Source organism: Pleurodeles waltl, chromosome 5 (genome assembly GCF_031143425.1).
Source record: "Pleurodeles waltl isolate 20211129_DDA chromosome 5, aPleWal1.hap1.20221129, whole genome shotgun sequence".
Taxonomy (NCBI): domain Eukaryota; kingdom Metazoa; phylum Chordata; class Amphibia; order Caudata; family Salamandridae; genus Pleurodeles; species Pleurodeles waltl.
Window position 1 is genome coordinate 262,590,030 of NC_090444.1, and position 18,693 is coordinate 262,608,722.

General features: G+C 44.2%; 1 protein-coding gene across 2 annotated transcripts in view; it reads left to right on the forward strand.

The window, feature by feature from the left end:
- PLEKHH2 (pleckstrin homology, MyTH4 and FERM domain containing H2) overlaps window positions 1-18,693 on the forward strand; it is an 812,518-nt gene that overhangs the window by 632,857 nt on the left and 160,968 nt on the right. For both annotated transcript variants that reach the window (XM_069233993.1, XM_069233994.1), the window contains one exon: window positions 12,937-13,034. In XM_069233993.1, coding sequence (XP_069090094.1) covers window positions 12,937-13,034 — 98 coding nt within the window. The remainder of the gene's footprint in view (window positions 1-12,936; window positions 13,035-18,693) is intronic.

Here is an 18,693-nt window from a genome sequence, read left to right on the forward strand (position 1 = left end):
GCAGACAAACATTTTTAAATTGAATACAAATGGTGGTTGTCTATTTACAGTTGTGGTTGAGGTACTGATGAATTTTGAACAGAGCTTCTTTGTTTCCCATAAGGCATTGTTCTGTTGTTTTTGTATTTTAGCGTAGCGCAAACTCTGTCCAAGAACACTGGAGCACTTTTAATGGCCACCAGTGACAGTGCACAAGGTCAGGTCTTTTTTAAGGCACAAGAGAATAATTGATGTAGCCAGGATATTTAGCCAAGACTGGGACTGGAGCCTGGTTCCCCAATTTAGCCATAATGTCAATTGCTTTGCATACTAGTTCCTACCCCCATTCTCATTGGGTTCTCCCTTCCCTGTGCCTAGCTTTAAAGCCTCCCCAACCCACCTTTAGCGTAAACTTGGCCCTAGGGCTTTGGAACTCTTTATGCAGCACTTTACGTTATCACCAGTTCCATTACACAAGGTCGCATTCATACATTAGACCCGGGGGAGGTTAATTGTTGTGCCCAGGATCACAAAATGATTGTTAAGCCGACGCTGGGACTCAAACCTAGTTATTACACATAATTCCTGGATAGCAGTGGGATGCAGCTGAGTTGGGGTTGGGTGTCTCTGTTATTAAATTTCAATGTGAACGTTCTTCTAAAAAACTCATCTCACAACATCTTTGGGAAATGCTCATGCTGCATTTTAGGAAAGCATTACACCACCCAACTTGACACAATTACAGCTGACTATTTGTTGTCAACAATAAGCTACCCTTCACAGCTGAGTTTTTGCTAGTTATTTCTGCGCAATATCACTGTTGATTGCACAGTGTTAGTACGCCGGGACTCTGAGACTCACTGATCTTGTGGCATCTGTTTCTGATACCAGGCAGTTGAGCACAAAAACACTCCTGCTTCCACCCCTCTCCAAGATAAATGGCACAACCCCTTTCCTATCCCCGGAATGAATGCCCTTCAAACCAGCACTGTGCTTTACTTCCCGCTGTTTCTTTAATTTTGTAGCGCTGGCTCGTCCTAATGACATTGGAGCACTTTACATGACCACCAGTTACAGTGCACAAGGTCAGATTTTCTTTTAAGGTACGGGAGAATAATTGATGTGCCCAGGATGTTTAGCCAAGAGCGGAACTGGAACCTGGTTCCCCAGTTCCAAAGCCACAGCGTTGGCCATAATGCCATTTCTTTTGCGTACCCATTCTTCATCTGATTCTTTCCAACCTCTGCCTAGCTCTAAAGCTTTGAACAGTTTCTCTTTGATCACTGTATATCGAACAACAAATTTAAAGCGCAGGACCTTTCCTTTTGATATGTGAAAACGGAAAAACATACAAGCCAGAGCATTGTTTCCTGGAAGATCCCATATCTGTCTGTCTGTCTGTTATCTATCTATCTATCTATCTATCTATCTATCTATCTATCTATCTATCTATCTATCTATCTATCTATCTATCTATCTATCTATCTATCTATCTGTCTGTCTGTCTGTCTGTCTGTCTGTCTGTCTGTCTGTCTGTCTGTCTGTCTGTCTATCTATCTATCTATCTATCTGTTACATATCTATCTAATCCCCCGATAGGGTCTCCAGGCACTTGCAGGTCCAAGAGGCTCATTCAAACAGCCAGGTCTTGAGGGCCATTCGGAATTCTGGAAGTGAGGTGATGGTGCGGAGGTGCGTGGGGAGGCTGTTCCAGGTTTTTGGTATGATGTGAAAGTAGGAGCGTCCTCCACTTCTGCTTTGGTAGATGCGGGGAGCATGGACAAGTGAAAGAGAGGCAGAGTGCAGTCTTCTCAACGGTTGGTGGTGCTGTCATCTCTCTGTCTGCTGTCTTCTCTCTCTGTCTGCTGTCATCTGACTTCTGTCTGTCTGATGTCATCTGTCTGCTGTCGTCTTTCTGCTGTCTGTCTGCTATCTGTATTTCATTTGTCTGCTGTCATCTGCTGTCTGTCTGCTGTCATTTGTCTGCTGTCATCTGTCTGTCTGCTGTCGTCTGTCTTTTGTCTCTCTGCTGTCTGTCATCTGCTGTCACTTGTCTGCTGTCTGTCTGCTTTTGTCAGTCTGCTGTCTGTCATCTGACTGTTGTCTGTCTGCTGTTGTATGTCTTCCATCATTTGTCTGCTGTCATCTGTCTGTTGTTGTCTGCTGCCATCATCTGCTGTGCTCTGTCTACTGTTGCCTGCTGTCATCTGTCTACTGCTGTCTGTCATCTGTCTGATGTTGTGTGTCTGCTGTCATCTGTCTGCTGTCTGCTATCTTGCTGCTAGTGTCTGTCTGCTGTTGTCTATGGGAAACATCACTTACATCGCAGTGAATGCAACAAAATGCATTTACCACGATGTATTTACAACGCATATGCGTTTACCATGTATGGCTTTACCATACATGGCTTTACCACGAATATACCTTTACCACGCATGCCTTTAAAACAAATTTCATTGTAAAGGCATGAATGGTAAAGGTGTATGCATGGTAAAGGTTTTAAAGGTAAGTACAGGTAAGCATTAAGTGGATTGAATTATATATATATATATATATATATATATTTATATATATATATATATATATATATATATATATATATATATATATATATATATATATATATGGGCATTTTTAGATTTTAGGGTGGGCATTGGTTTTGGGGTGGTAAGAGCATTTTTAGGTTTTCGGGTAGGTATGGGTTTTGGGGTGGTAAGGGTATTTTTAGGTTTTAGGGTGGGTATGGATTTTGGGGTGGTAAGGGCATTTTTAGGTTTTAGGGTGGGTATGGGTTTTGAGGTGGTAAGGGCATTTTTAGGTTTTGGAGTGGTAAAGGTTATGGGGTGGTAAGGGCTTTTTTAGGTTTTAGGGTGGGCATGGGTTTTGGGGTGATAAGGGTATTTATAGGTTTTAGGGTGGGTATGGGGTGGTAAAGGGTGTTTAGGGTTTAGGGTGGGTATGGGTTTTGAGGTGGTGAGGGCATTTTTAGGTTTTAGGGTGGTCATGGGTTTTAGGGTGGTAAGGGGTGTTTAGTTTTTAGGGTGGGTATGGGTTTTGGGGTGATAAGGGCATTTTTAGGTTTTAGGGTGTGCATGGGTTTTGGGGTGGTAAACTTACTTTCAGGTTTTAGGGTGGGTATGGGTTTTGGACTGGTAAGGGCATTTTTAGGTTTTAGGGTGGGTTTGGGTTTTGGGGTGGTAAGGGCATTTTTAGGTACTCAGGTGGGTATGGGTTTTGGGGTGGTAAGGGCATTTTTAGGTTTTATGGGTTTTGGGGTGGTAAGGGCTTTTTTAGGTTTTAGAGTGGGCATGGGTTTTGGGGTGGTAAGGGTATTTTTAGGTTTTAGGGTGGGTATGGGGTTTGGGGTGGTAAGGGCATTTTTAGGTTTTAGGGTGGGTTTGGGTTTTGGGGTGGTAAGGGCATTTTTAGGTATTCGGGTGGGAATGGGTTTTGGGGTGGTAAGGGCATTTTTAGGTTTTATTGTTTTTTTGGGTGGTAAGGGCTTTTTTAGGTTTTAGAGTGGGCATGGGTTTCAGGGTGGTAAGGGTATTTTTAGGTTTTAGGGTGGGTATGGGGTTTGGGGTGGTAAGGGGTTTTTAGGCTTTAGGGTGGGTACGGGTTTTGGGGTGGTAGAGGCATTTTTAGGTTTTAGGGTGTGCATGGGTTTTGGGGTGGTAAGGTTATTTTTAGGTTTAGGGTGGGTATGGGTTTTGGGGTGGAAAGGGCATTTTTAGGTTTTAGGTGATAAGGGATTTTTAGGTTTTAGGGTGGTTTTGGGGTGGTAAGGGCATTTTTAGGTATTACAGTGGGTATGGGTGTTGGGGTGGTAAGGGTATTTTTGAGGTTTTAGGGTGGGTATGGGTTTGGGGTGGTAAGGGCATTGTTAGGTTTTAGGGTGGGTTTGGGTTTTCGGGTAGTAAGGGCATTTCTAGGTTTTAGGGTGGGTATGGGTTTGGAGGCTGCAAGGATATTTTTGGGTTTTAGGGTGGGTATGCGGTTTGGGGTGGTAAGGGGTGTTTAGGTTTTAGGGTGGGTATGGGTCTTGGGGTGGTAAGGTAATTTGTAGGATTTAGGGTAGGTAGGGTTTTGAGTGGAAAGGTGTGTTTGTGTGAGCATATATATATATATATATATATATATATATATATATATATATATATATATATATATGTTATACTTACCTCTAGTTTTTACCATGCATATGCCTTTACGAACTATGCCTTTACTGCGAAATGTTCATGGCAAAGACAATCGTGGTAAAAGCATATGCATTGTAAAAACATTTTGTGGTATGTGCATGCGTGGTAATGACCATGCATTGTACTTACCGCGTTGTAAAGGCATGCGTTGTTCCATCATACATCCGTTGTCTATCTGCTGTCATCTGTCTGTCTTCTGTTGTCTGTCTGCTGTCTGTCTGCTGCCTGCTGTTGTCTGTCTGCTATTGTAAGTCTGCTGTCTTTCTGCTTTCTGTCGTCTGCTGTCGTCTGTCTGTCTCCTATTGTATGTCTGCTGTCATCTGCTGTCTGTCAGCTGTCGTCCATCTGCGGTCTGTCATCTGCCTGCTGTCATCTGTCTGTCTGTCTGCTGTCATCTGTCTTTCATCTGTAATCTGTCTACTGTCATCTGTCTGCTCTCTGTGTGCTGTCGTCTATCTGTTGTCTGTCTGCCTGTGTGTCTGCTATCATCTGTCTGCTGTCTGTGTGTCTGCTGTTGTTACCTGTCTTCTGTCATTTGTCTGCTGTCTGGCTGTTATCTGTCCGCTGTCTGTCTGCTTTCATCTGCAGTCTGTCTGTTTGCTGTCATCTGTCTGTCTGCTGTCTGTCTTTCTCGCTGCTATCATCTGTCTGCTGTCTGTCTGTCATCTGTCTGCCGTCTGTCCACTGTTGTCTGTCTGCTGTTGTCTGGCTGTCTGCTGCCATCTGTCTGCCTTTGTCTGCTGTCTGTCTGCTGTCATCTGTCTGCAGTTGTCTGTCTGTCTGCTATCGTCTATCTTCTGTTGTCTGTCTGTCTGCTGTCATCTGTGTATGCTCCCTCTAACATTTGTCTTTCCCTTACTTGTGCTTCCTGCTCGCTCTTCTCTATTTTCATTTTATTCCTTTTGTAACTAACCAGCATTTCCAGTGTGTGTGGTTTCCTGGAATCACTTATAGCAAGTTGGTATGCATCCTCCAACCAATCACAACATACCCTGATTTTATTGCTGTAGTCTTTTGAGACTCTACTGCGTTCCTATGGTTCTTTATCTGAGGTCTCCAATGTGTTTCTTATCCAGCACTTGGCCTCTATATTGGTATCTTTCCTTGCTTGCTACTTACATGGATGTGTAACCCCACTGACACCACTCATTATCCATATTTCATGTCTCATGTCTTGGTGTAGGTATTTTCTACATCAACAAGATACTTTTTTAGCTTAATCTACAGTTTCAGGATCCATGTAAGTTAGAAGTTGACCATTCAATGCCTAATGCAAGAGACACTGCCAACACACCTACAAAAATAGCTGCTGTGGTCTGGCTAATATGCTGCATGTTTAAACACTTATAAGAGTCAAAAAACGAGACCTATTAGCTTTGTCAATTCTAATTTCTCTCCAGACCACTTGTAACAAAACAACAAACCTTAAGATACCCAAATTCCCACTTAATCTAACAATACCATAACACATTAGTAAAAGAACATGTACCAATAGGACCACTAATTAAATATCTTACTTTTACTCTTCATGGATGGGTTAACATGTTTCCATAATTTATTTGCATTGGATAATCTTGTCTCCATGTCATTAATAGAATTGAAACTTTATTTCATAATAGCAAGGACATTTTTCATTCTCTGTCATTATACATGACAGATGTACTCATCATGGGCCCTCAACCCAATGCATGGAACAACTCCTGGTGGCCACCCACCCTCGGAAACCTTCCCACCCAAGCCTTTGGAATCATCCTGAACTCTAACCTCAGCATGAACCATCAAATCAACTCAGTCACCTCCACCTGCTTCTGCACCCTCCGCCTCCTACGCAAGTCCTTCAAGTGAATCCCCCTCGAACATAGAAAGACCGTCACACATGTCCTCATCACCAGCAAACTGGGCTATGGCAATGCACTCTATGCCGGAATCAACAAGAAACTCACCGGCAAACTACAAAACATCCAGAACACCGCCTCCAGAAAGGTCCTCAACCTAACTCAACATTGCCACATCTCGCAACACCTGCGTACGCTGCACTGGCTTCCCAAGAGAAAATAATCACCTTCAAGACCCTCACCCACGCACACAAAGCCCTCCACTACACCGGACCAGCCTACCTGAATCAATGACTCAACCTCCAAATACCCCACAGTACCCTATGCTCAGCCCAGCTCTCTCTCGCAGAAGTACCCCGCATCAGGAAAACCAGAACAGGAGGACGCTCCTTTTCCTACCTCGCAGCCACCGCCTGGAACGCCCTCCCTCTCCACATCAGAACCACCCCACTGGTAAATACTACCTTCCCCTCCCCCCCAGCACCTTGAGACCCTAATGGGTGAGTAGTTGCACTATATACGCACTGATTGATTGATACATCATAATCAATGAACTATTGCTGGAGAGGAAACAGCAGTGAAAGTTTTTTTCTTGAGATCAACAGCCATTGAGCCCCAAGAGAACAAATTCCCTCTGTCATACTCTTTTAGGCTTAGACACATTCAACTACACATATATTTGGACAAACCTTAAAAGCTAGGTATGATATTATCTTGGTGTTGATATTTATCCATCTACTGATGGGGTAGAAGAACACATCTAGAGTAAACATACAACATGAGATGTTAATGGCCTGATATCTGACACCCACCTAGAGGACAGTAGGTATAGCAGTACGGTCAATTTTCCTGAAAGCTTCTTCCTGGTTAGAAAGTCATTATTGTTTGATATCAGGAGGACGTTTAGCACCCTATTTACATCCCAGATAATGGAGTACCTTTCTTCAGGAGGGTTAGAGGTGAATATCTCCTAACAAACTGCACACCATTGGGTGTTCCATCACCTGTACGCCATCCACTGGTAGGTGTCCTGCTGAGATTGCAGAACAAAAATGTTTACTGAACTGCAAGCCTGACATTTCACTGCCAAACTCAATAGAAAGTTCAAGATATGGACAGCTCAAAAGTGGATGTTAAACCTGGAGGCAGGCAACTCTATGGACACATCCACACCCCCTTTTCTGCATAATGACTCTGAAGAATTCTAAGTTCAGTTTCTAAGCAGTAGAATACAAAAAATATGTGGCTATTTCTATCAGAAGCTTCGATTTGGCTCTCCTTAGTGATTCATGTCCTGGACCTCAGAGATGTTGTCATCCTCAGAAGGATGCAACATTTTGCTTTCTGCAAAATTCTGCCAGAACATGTAGGTAGTTAATAAACAACCCCAATTTTACTTCCAGCCACTGTCCTCCTGTCCACACATCTGGCCCCCACCCGAATGATGTGCTGATTTCCGATTCGATGACAAGGTCCGAGGTTGACTTGAAGGTTGCTTTCCCATTACATGCCTCCATATGGTTGAGCCACCGCAGTATTTCTGCTGTGGCTTAATCGGATAAGTGTCCCAAGACCTTCCTGAGGTGTGCTGTCTTAGTCTCTACAAAGACATAGTGAGGAGCACCAGGGAACATTTGCCAGTAAATAGGATGCTTAGAGACTTACTAACCTGAAGTGAAAAGTTGACCTTTGTCAGGTCTCCCCTCACTTCCTGTCTGATCTGTGATATGTTCCTTGTCGGCAGCCTAAGAACTGTTTGATTGGAATCTACCATAAACTCCTGGAAGGTTATGGCCCTACTGGGTGGTAGCAGGGCAATCACCACCAGAAGTTGTTGCCACAGTCTGGTGACTGATCCATCAGCAGAATGTCATTCAGGTCAATAGTATTCATATTCCTTGCACGTGTAGAACCCTCACATCAACAAGCCCTTTGGACAGGCTAAACAATAGAGTTTTGAATTCTTATACTTGCTATCTGCAGACGCATTCTAAAAATCTGTAATGAGGCAGAAAGATGGGGATTGCCAAATAAACATCCTTCATGTTTAGTACACTATCCAGTCCCTATGCCACAGGATGTCCAAATTAATGCCTTTTATCATGAAGTGGCAGAAAAATAGTTAAAGAGAAAGTTCCTAAGGTTTATCACAGGTCTTTGCCCCTTGTAATTTTTCTCCACTATTAAGCAACTAATTATGAACCTTCCAAGGATCTTGCAACTGGAGATGGCTCCATTCTCATCCAGGGCAGCTACCTCCTTGTTTGTTAGCTGCATCTGGGAGAATGAAACATTACAGGCTGCAAGCAATGCCAATTGGCAATCATAAAACTTCATGTGGAAACCTGCAATCATCTGGAGAACCCTTTCATCAACTGTTAGTTTTCACCACTTGTATACAAACTCTGGTCTACTCCCGTATCTTTACAAGGGATTAATGGTTAAGACTTAGGGCCAAATTTAAGAAAGAATTACTTGCACTCCATAGCGCTCCCCTAAATCCACTATGTGTGTGCTGTATTTAACATATGACGCACCATGGTGGTAGTTAGGGAAGTAGCGTCAAAAGTTTTGATGCTAGTTTGGTGCTTTGCAGGATTAGCGCCAAAAATGTTGACGCTAATCTTGCAAAGCACATTGAGGCCCATTGGAAACAATGATGTGCCTCCTTTTAATGCCTGCTCTGTGCAAGTGTTAAAAATGACGATAAAAATAACGCAAAGAAAGCTTTTTGATTTAATTGTGCAATTTTTTCGACCCCCCCCCAAACGGGGGAGCGTCCCCCTTGCATAAATAATGCCTGGCGCAGGTATAATGTGGTGCAAGGGGTTACAAAGTTGCAGAATGCATGCATTGAGCCCTTTGTAGATATGGTGTGTTTTTTTGCCATAATATCACCACCTTAGTATAAAACATATGACGCTAATGTGGCGATGTATGGAGTTAGGCCCTCTTAAATCTGGGCCTTACTCTAGCATCCACTGAAGAAATTCTTGTACCACAGGCTCCACCTGCACCTCTTGGTATCAAAAATCAGCTGAATCATGACTGGTCCTGTCACTTCCCTCTTTTGGATGTCTGTCCCCGAACAGGGCCTTGGTATAGGAAGTGGATGGTTGAGAACATTCTATCCCACTAAAATTCCTGAGTCAAAAAATGGCTTCATTGCGGTGTGTACTTTGTTTAATGAGGCAAAGTTTGACACAAATTTTCACGTTTACTTAAGGAATAGAATTCCAAAAAGGCATACCTTGTCACTAGGCCAGCTTTGAAAGTGGCGTGGTCTCCCTGCTTTGGGTCCACATTGATGAGAACAGACCTGCCTCTGGGTGAGATGACACAGTTTCTTTTGCCTGTTCGTGCCATTAAAACATGGCCTAGCCAGGGCCATGTCATGCATCCAGCCCTTCACTGCACATGGCTCTCTGGTGGGTGGGTGGGTGCAGGGCTTGGCAGTGTTTGCGGCAGAGGTGGTAGGCTTTATTCAGAGTCATTTACAGTCACTTCTCATTCACATATGTCTCTTTGTGAAGGTCTTTTTGTTTCTTCAGCTTTGATGTCCAGCTCTCAGGGCTGGTGTCACACATGAAATGTGACTCGAGGGAAACAAACTATTTCTTGCCTATTTAAGCAATCAGCACACTGTTTAAGTCCTCTGCAGCCCAGTGGTGTATATTACATATTGGTTACATGTGCATCTGCAAAGTTAGCCCTTCTAGGGTGGTCAGCTACTAACTTTTGCTTCTTTATGGAAATTAGATTAACCCCCTATCGCAGGTAGGGTGGTGACTGGTGGAGCTAAGTGACAAGGCACGGACTGTAACCAGAAGCTAGAAGTCCAGTAATTTTAATCTATGTTTCCAATGCAACACCTTACAAGCCTGGCTTTTTACGGCATTGTCAGTCAGGCAAATCAAACAAACAGTGTGACAGAATCAAAGAAAGACAAGTAGAGACATCTGCAGTGCTAATATGCCAGCTAAGATCTTGTGCGTGTAATGTTTATCCATAGTCATCAGCTCCGGTCCTGGGAGAACTGAATTCCTATAAAGAGACATCACAACAAGGTCACCAGCGTCTTCAGTATCGACAATGGAGGATGAGTCTCAGTCTTTTGGCTTAGATGTGGAACATTGAAAGACTGCTGTTCCATGTCCTATGAACTTCAGCAATGCGTTACAATTTACAGTGCTGCACAGGTGTCTTCTCTAAAGACCTCACAGCTTCAGGATGACTTTAATTAATAACCAATTTTATTCTGAATTTTGTCATATTGAGACTGCAGCATAACTGTTAGACTTTTCATCCTTGGCGTGGTCTCCCTTAACTTTTTGCCTCTGTTCCCCAGGTTATTGATGTGTGCTGGACTCTGATTTTGCTGTTTTTATTACTCTGGGCACTTTACCACTGCTAACCAGTGCTAAAGCGCAAGTGCTCCTGTTTAAAATGTGTATGTAATTGGTTCTCCATGATTAGCATATTTGTTTTACTGTTAAGTCCCTAGTAAAGTGCACTAGAGGTGCCCAGGGCCTGTAAATCAAATGTTATTAGTGGGCCTGCAGCACTGCTTGTGCCACCCGGACAAGTAGCCCTGTAATCATGTCTCAGACCTGCCACTGCAGTGTCTGTGTGTGTATTTTTACACAGTAAATTCGACTTGGCAAGTGTACCCACTTGCCAGGCCTAAACCTTCCCTTTTCTTACATGTAAGGCACCCCTAAGGTAGGCCCTAGGTAGCCATATAGTAATGTGGTTTATATGTCCTGACAGTGAAATACTGCCAATTTCGTTTTTCACTGTTGCAAGGCCTGTCTCTCTCATAGGATAATATGGGGGCTATCTTTAAATATGATTAAAGTGTATATTCCCCTCGAGAGTAGATGGTCATGTGGAGTTTGGGGTCCCTGAACTCACAATTTAAAAATACATCTTTTAGTAAAGTTGTTTTTGAGATTGTGTGTTTGAAAATGACACTTTTAGAAAGTGCGCATTTTCTTGCTTAAACCATTCTGTGACTCTGCCTTGTTTGTGGAGTCCCTGTCTGGGTCAGTTTGACAGTTGGGTTGTTTTTCACCTCACACTAGACAGTGACACAAAGGGAGCTGGGGTGTAGCCTGCATTTCCTAATTAGCCATCTCTGCTAGGAGGGAGGGGTGGAGTGGTCACTCTCATCTGAAAGGACTGTGCCTGCCTCTGACAATGCAGACTCCAATCCCCTGGTGTGTGTCTGAGGTCTTGCCTGGGCAAGGCAGGATTTCACAAGTAGGTGTGAGTCCCCTTTGAAGAAAGGTGACTTCAAAGACTAAAATGGGTATAAGAAGGGCACCCAAATCTACAGACTTTGGAAACACTTCTGGAACCAAGAGGAACCTCTGCCTGGAGAAGAGCTGAATAGCTCAGGAAGAAGAGATGCCCTGCCTGTGACTGTGCTTTGTGAAGCTATCCTGCAGTTGCTGCTTCTGCCAGAGTAAGAGGGCAAAGACTGGACTTTGTGTGCCTTCCATCTTGAGAAGAAATCTCCAAGGGCTTGATCTGGAGCTTGCCTCCTGTTGTTTGAAGTCTCAGGGACAGCAAAGACTTCTCTCTGCCAGCACCTGGAGTCTCTGGAGAGACTCCTACTCTGCCCTGTGGTGCTCATCCAGTTCCTGGGACCCTGAAAGGAGAAGCTGGCAGCCTAAAGACAAGAAAATCCACGCACAGAGCGCCGTGAGGGGAAAAGATTGACGCAAATCCGATCTGCGGCTGAAAAAACGACGCGCCGCCGGCTTCGCAGCTGAGAAATGACGCTCGCAGGAAACGCAACCGAAAAATCGACGCACTGAGCAGGAGAAACGACGCGCAGCATCGCTGACGGAGGCTGGGAGATCACAACCTGCGCTGCGGGATTTTCGGATCATCGTGCGGCTGGATTTTTGACTCAAGTACCGCCGTGCGGAGTTATTTTTTACGCACACCAGGTCCATTTTCACTCTAGCAGCGCTAGTGTGTTTTTAAAACTACTTGAAGACTCTTTTTGATTTTTAATTGATAACTTGACTTGTGTATGGTGGATTTTTGTTGTTTTGGTCTTGTTTTGTTTAGATAAATATTTCCTATTTTTCTAAACTGGTGTTGTGTCATTTTGTAGTGTTTTCATTAAGTGACTGTGTGTGTTGGTACACATACTTTACACCTAGCACTCTGAAGTTAAGCCTACTGCTCTGCCAAGCTACCAAGGGTGTAAGCAGGGGTTAGCTGAGGGTGATTCTCTTTTACCCTGACTAGAGTGAGGGTCCTTGCTTGAACAGGGGGTAACCTGACTGTCAACCAAAGACCCCATTTCTAACAATAACATACAGTTATAAACATCTGCATGAAATGTTTTACTGTTCCCAGTCACAGATTCTTCAAGAAGTTGCTATCAGACTTCCATTTTTATTTTATACACACACCACACTAACAGCACAGCAAAAGTACAGTTTGAAGTGATTACTCAACTTCCCTTAATTTGGAGGATGAATTGGTGGTGCAATTGATGACAACAGAACCATCTTTCTATGGAGCAGTGTGATTTAGCAGACTAGTTTTATTTGAAAGCTTTGAGAAGAGGGTTATGTGGTTGTAATGGTGCCATGGCAGGTTTGGTCTCTGAATGGACAAAGTGGAAAACTACCACCTGTTTTTTTTTATGCTGAATAACCCACCTTGTAAGAGGGGTCCTCACGTAGATCGTTCTGTCACATCTTTCCAGGTCATGCCAGTTGTGTTGTACTGGAACTGTCTGTACGCTATACCCGTAAGGAGAGACATGATTTTCTTCAGGGAAATATTACAGATGCAATTAAGATTGTCAGTTTTAGAGCAGGAACTTTGGGTGTTTTAATGATAATGCACGCTACATTTTACAAATTGATTACATTTCTTTTCTTCTCTTATTTCTACAGGGTTGGCAACTGTTAGCTCTGTGTGTGGGTCTTTTCCTACCACAACATCCATTCTTTTGGCTTCTCAAGCTCCATCTGCAAAGAAATGCTGATTCGAGGTGCGGACTTGTCAGTGTTTTCCTTATGTTTATCACATTTATTGTGTTCACGGTTTGACACTTATTTAGCGCACTTTTCACCACTGAAATAACATCATAAGGCTCTATCTTTGAGATATAAAACTTGGATTTGTAGTATGTCACCTTTTATTTTTAGGTTTCCAAGTATAGAGTCCTTTCCAGAGGTGAAGTGGGCAGATCTTCAGAGACCTTCTGAATCTTTCGAGGGTTGTGTAGTTAGAAACTCATGTGGATGTCTATTCAATAGTTCACTTTTATGATCAGAAAAGGTTTGCCTATCAGTTCAACTTTGCAGTTAACTTGGTGGCAAGTAACAAGAGTCTTAGGAGGATAGGGTGAGTTAGTTGTCTAACAGTCGGGGCAGGGGTTTATCTATCAAATATTACAGACCTCTTTTGCATGGTCAGTAATTCAGAATGAATGTGGTTAACAATGTCAAATGCAGACTGAGGAGTAGATGTTGTCAGAGAGCCTGAGCTTTAGATTCAAACAGGCAACCACCTTATTCATCTGATGGATAAGATACTGATGGAGATCATCAATTGGCTGACACTTAAGGGGATGAGTGAAAATGCAGCTTGTGTGGATTTTTAAAATGTAGTTTTACTATAACTTGTGTGTTAGCCACATATGTGTAATAAAAAAAAATATATATATGCTAATGAATAATGTGTTTGTTGGGACTGGAATGTCTTCTGCTTGGTATATACTATTGTACCCTTGGCCTGAGAGCCAACTGTGTGTATCTGGTGTCATGAGTTCTGAATTTGGCCCTGTTGTCACTTTAACCTAGCATGTGCGAAGAGGCCTAGGCCTGTCCTTTGACATCAGTAAGGTCCAACTGGTCCTGTGACCTGTATGCCTTCATTGACTGGCAGCGGACTACTGTCCTAGTCATAGGTTTATCACATAAAGAAGTGGTGGTGGCAGCAAACCATGTTTTGAGAATACACTGTGTCACCAGACCTTTGTATCTATGTCACTGTAGTGGAGGTCTACTTCTTCACTCATGTAAAGTCCTGTTTCTATGTGTTAACCATGTTCCTAGCATTCACATCCCTAGTGTATCTTGTACATGCTTGTGTGGTACCTGCAGGGCATGTAAGAGAGTCTGGTTAATAGGGATCTTTTTCACAAGACCTGGCCTTTGCACAAGATCGAGATGAGGTTGTTTTCACAGTCAGTGAAATGTGTTGCTCACATTCTTGAAGCTGGAGGAGGGAAAACGAGACACTGACGTGATGGGAGTTGAGGCAGGGCTCCTTTAGAAATTTGATTCCCTGTTGCTAGCAAGTGGCTGCTGATTAGTCTTGCCAGGAATACTTTCATTTCATGGATGATAGGAGTGAGGGGTGGGACTGCAGACTCTGTTGTACAGAGTTAAGGGATCTTTTACATGACAAATTTACATTGCCTGGCAGCTTAACCCTTTGTCTTTTTCTGAGTACTCCTTTAGTAGGTTGATGACAGCTAGGTGTAGAAAATTCCCATCTCTTACAGCCTCTGTTGTGGGTGAATCACCCTCTGACAACACTTTTGGAAGAAGCTCTTCAAATTCCTCAGTAACAAAATCACCTTCATATACACTGCCTTCAGTCCTCAACCAGACCCCATCGTGGTTGCGGCTCAACTTGTCACGACCAAAGAATGAACTCTGACATCGTTGCCCACCATCACCATCGTCAAAATCCCTTCTAGCATGAAAACCACTCACTCTGGGCCCCATCTGTCCCTTGCCTCACCACGCCTTCACCAAATGGACTACTGATCAGCGAAGCACTAGCACATATCCTCAATGCCTCCATGGACTCAGCCAAATATCCAGACACCTGGAAACGTGCCACCATTATGCCCCGGCTTAAGAAAACATCCCCTGATCCAGCCACACCTTTCAACTACAGACCCATTTCTCTCCTACCATACCCAGCAAAGATCTTAAAGAAACTAATCAGCCAACCCCTCACCAACCACTTCAGCAACCACCAGCTCCTCAACACCACACAGTGCGGATTCATGCCTGAACACAGTACAGATGACATTCACATGATTGTTGGCAGAGGAGACACAGCAGCCATCATTCTCCTGGACCTCTCTGCAGCATCTGACATGTTCTCAAACCCTATCCTCATCAGGTGCCTGCACAAAGTTGGTATCCAAGGACCTGCTCTCCGCTGGATCTGCTCCTTCCTAACGGATAAAATGCAAGCTGGCAGTCTAGCACTTTACTCAACAGAAGCCCACAATCTCATCTGTGGAGTGCCTCAAGGTTCATCAATCAGCCCCACCCTCTTCCACACATACGTTGCCCCTATCCCCAGTGTCATCTACATAAACGACGCTAATGACACCCAACTCATAGTCTCCCTCTTGGATAAGACCCGCATTGCAAGAGATAAGTTCACTGCCTGCATGACCTGAGCCACTAACTTGATAAAACCCAACTTTCTCAAGCTCAACACTAACAAGACAGAAATAGTGATCTTCAGCAAGCCCACCTCACCATGGGACTCCAATTGGTAGCAGGTTGAACTCTTACCCACATCCAGCACCCATGTCAGGAACCTCAGAATAATCAACAGCAAACTGAACATGACTGTACAGGTCAATGCCATTGCTGCATCCTGCTTCCACATCTTTAAGCTGCTGAGGAAGATCGTCAGATTGCTCCTTAGCAGGATTAGAAAAATTGTCACACCCTAGTCACCAGCAAGTTGGACCACAGGAATACCCACTATGTCGGGATCACCAAGCAACTCACTAGAATACGACCAACCATTCAGAACTCAGCAGCCAGACTCATCCTCAACCTCCCATACAGATCTCACATCACACCACATTTCAAGCAGCTCCACTGACCCTGTTAGAAATTGGGTCTCCAGTCCAACTAGGGTCCACAATCCTAGTCAGGGTAAGTTAAAATACACACACTAAATTAACCTGTGTTCACCCTCTGGTAGCTTAGCGCAGAGCAGGCAACTTAGAAGGCAATGTGTAAAGTATTTGTGCATCACACACATGTACAATAATCACAGGAGGTACACCATAAAAAGACTCCACACAAATGTAGAAAAATAAAGCTTGTTTATCTGTATAAACCAGGATCAGAACGACAGCAATCCAATTCGTCAATTATTAATTATTCACTTTGCACGATTAAGTAAAGCAAGGCTGAATAATGATTACGGGTTAGAAGAGGTGGTGCCAGGGGCTTCTTGGCACAAGTGTGCGTTGTCTTCACAGATTACAGTAATTTCCAGGGTGCAATCTCCTTGGAGAGCGGCTGGGCGTGAGGTTCCTAGGTGTGGTTACCAGGAAAGCAGATGGGGGCCACGGGGGAACTCTGATGTGGAGGCTGGTGGCAGCAGTGTGAGAAGTCGCTGCCGGTGGCCCTTGGCGAAAGCGGGCGGCCAAGTTCAGCAAGCCGCTCAAGGTTGTTGGTCAAAGTGGGTGGCCTAGTTTAGCAAAGCCTCTCTGGGTGATTAAAACAAGTGGGCGGTGAAGCTTAGTGAGGCTGCTCAGGGTGATTGAAGAGAGTGGGCGGTGAAGCTTGGCAGAGCCACTCAAGGTGATTGAAGAACGTGGTGGCAAAGTTTAGCAGAGTCACAAAGGCTGACTGAAGAAAGCGGCACCGGAGTCCAGCAAGTCCTCTCAGGGTGATTGCGGAAAGAGGGCAGCGAAGCTTAGCAGAGCCGCTCAGGGTGATTGAAGAAAGTGGCAGTGAAATCCTGCAAGGCTGCTCAGGGTGATTGCAGAAAGCGGGTGGCAAAGGTTAGCAGAGCCACTCAGGGTGATAGAAGAAGTAGCAGCAAAGTCCAGCAAGGCCACTGAGGGTGATTGCAGACACTGGGTGGCAAAGCTTAGCAGAGACGTTCAGGGTGATTGAAGAAAAAGAGCAGCCAAGTGTAGCAAAAGCCGCTCAGAGTCACTCTGCGGTTGGTGGATGAGTCCTGGGCTACCAGGCAAAGATCAGCAGGGTAGCACAGCAGGGCAGGGCAGCAGTTCCTGGGAACAGTCAGTCTCGGCAGAGTGGCAATCCTGGCACACAGCAGCGTTCCTGTGAGTCCAGAAGTGTACTGATTTTACTTATACTCAAAAATGCCTTTGATGTGGGGGTTGACTATAAAGGATGTCTGTGAAGCGTACAGATCCCTCTTTTATGTCAGCCCCAGCTCCAGACTATCAGTGGGAGGTAATCAACCCCTTTGTGTGGACTCTGGTCACTAACCTTTGAGGTGTAAGTGTGAGCCCTTCCCACCCTGCCCACCAGGAAGACCCATCAGCATGCGGATGAATGTAGATTCCGTTGAGGGGATGCACAAGTGTAGCTGTAAGAGGTGTACTGGAGATAGGCTGTGGGCACACAGGGCAGTGAGTGCAGAGAAATGCCCACTTTCTAAAAATTTGATTTTTAAAATAGTAATAACAAATCTGACTTTACCAGTAAAGAGGATTTATTATTGCCATTCCAATGGTACTAAACATGATGTGGCTACTCCTTTCAGATCAGGAATTACAGCTTAAAAGTATTATAAGGAATTCCCAATGCTGGCCAATGAGAGGTAGGCTCACAGTAATGAAAAACGACTTTGGGAGTTTTTCATTATCAGGACATGAAAAACTTGAAAGTACATGCCCTGCTTTTCACTTACATGGTACCCTGTCCTTGTGGGCTACCTAGGGCCTACTTTAGGGGTGACATATGTATAAAAAGGGGAGTTTAAGGCTTGGCAGGAGGTTTTAAATGCCAAGTTGGGGTGTGGCTGTCAGACTGCATCCACAAGCTCTGCAGTGGCAGGTCTTAGGCATGTTTACAGGGCTACTAAAGTGGGTGGCACAACCAGTGCTGCAAGCCCACTAGCAGCATTCAATTACAGTCCCTGGGTATAAGGTATACCACTTTACAAGGGACTTGCATCTAAATGAAATACGCCACTTGTGGATACACCAATGTTACTAGGTTTAGGGGAGAAGCACATGCACTTTAGCAGTTGTTAGCAGTGGTAAAGTGCTCAGGGTCCTAAGGCCAACTGTAAAGATGGTCAGAAAAATAGGAGGAGAAAGGCAAAAGGTTTGGAGCTAACCCTGCAGAAAGGGCCATTTACAACAGTCCAGTTACACAAACACACTCATTTAAAATTCCTTAAAAGATACATTCAAGGCACTGCCCAACTTAGGACTCATCTACCAAAACAGTTGCATCTCCTTTCACCTAGTCACCTCCGCAGGACTCCTACTCGCTCACATCTCACACATATACAGAACTAGATCAGGAGAAAAGGCTTTCTCTTAATTGTTCATATGTTGTGGAACAGCCCCCCCACTCCACATCAGAGCCTCCTCCTCTTTTCTTGAATTTCACAAGAAGCTGAAGCTCCCATAGCCAGGGTGAGGCACACACACCTGCTCAATGACAGGGACCCTTGCGGGTGATAGTACACTTCACAAATACACATAAAATAACATAACATTTTTCCCTTGATGTTTTATACCCATTGTCACACGAATGTTTTCGGACAGTATTATGACCCAAGCACAATAGGCGGGAACTGAAGAAAGTATGAACGCTTTGATCTGCTTTTTGAGGGATGACGAGTTATGCATTCATTCCGGATATTTATGTGGTAGAATCACAGAGAAG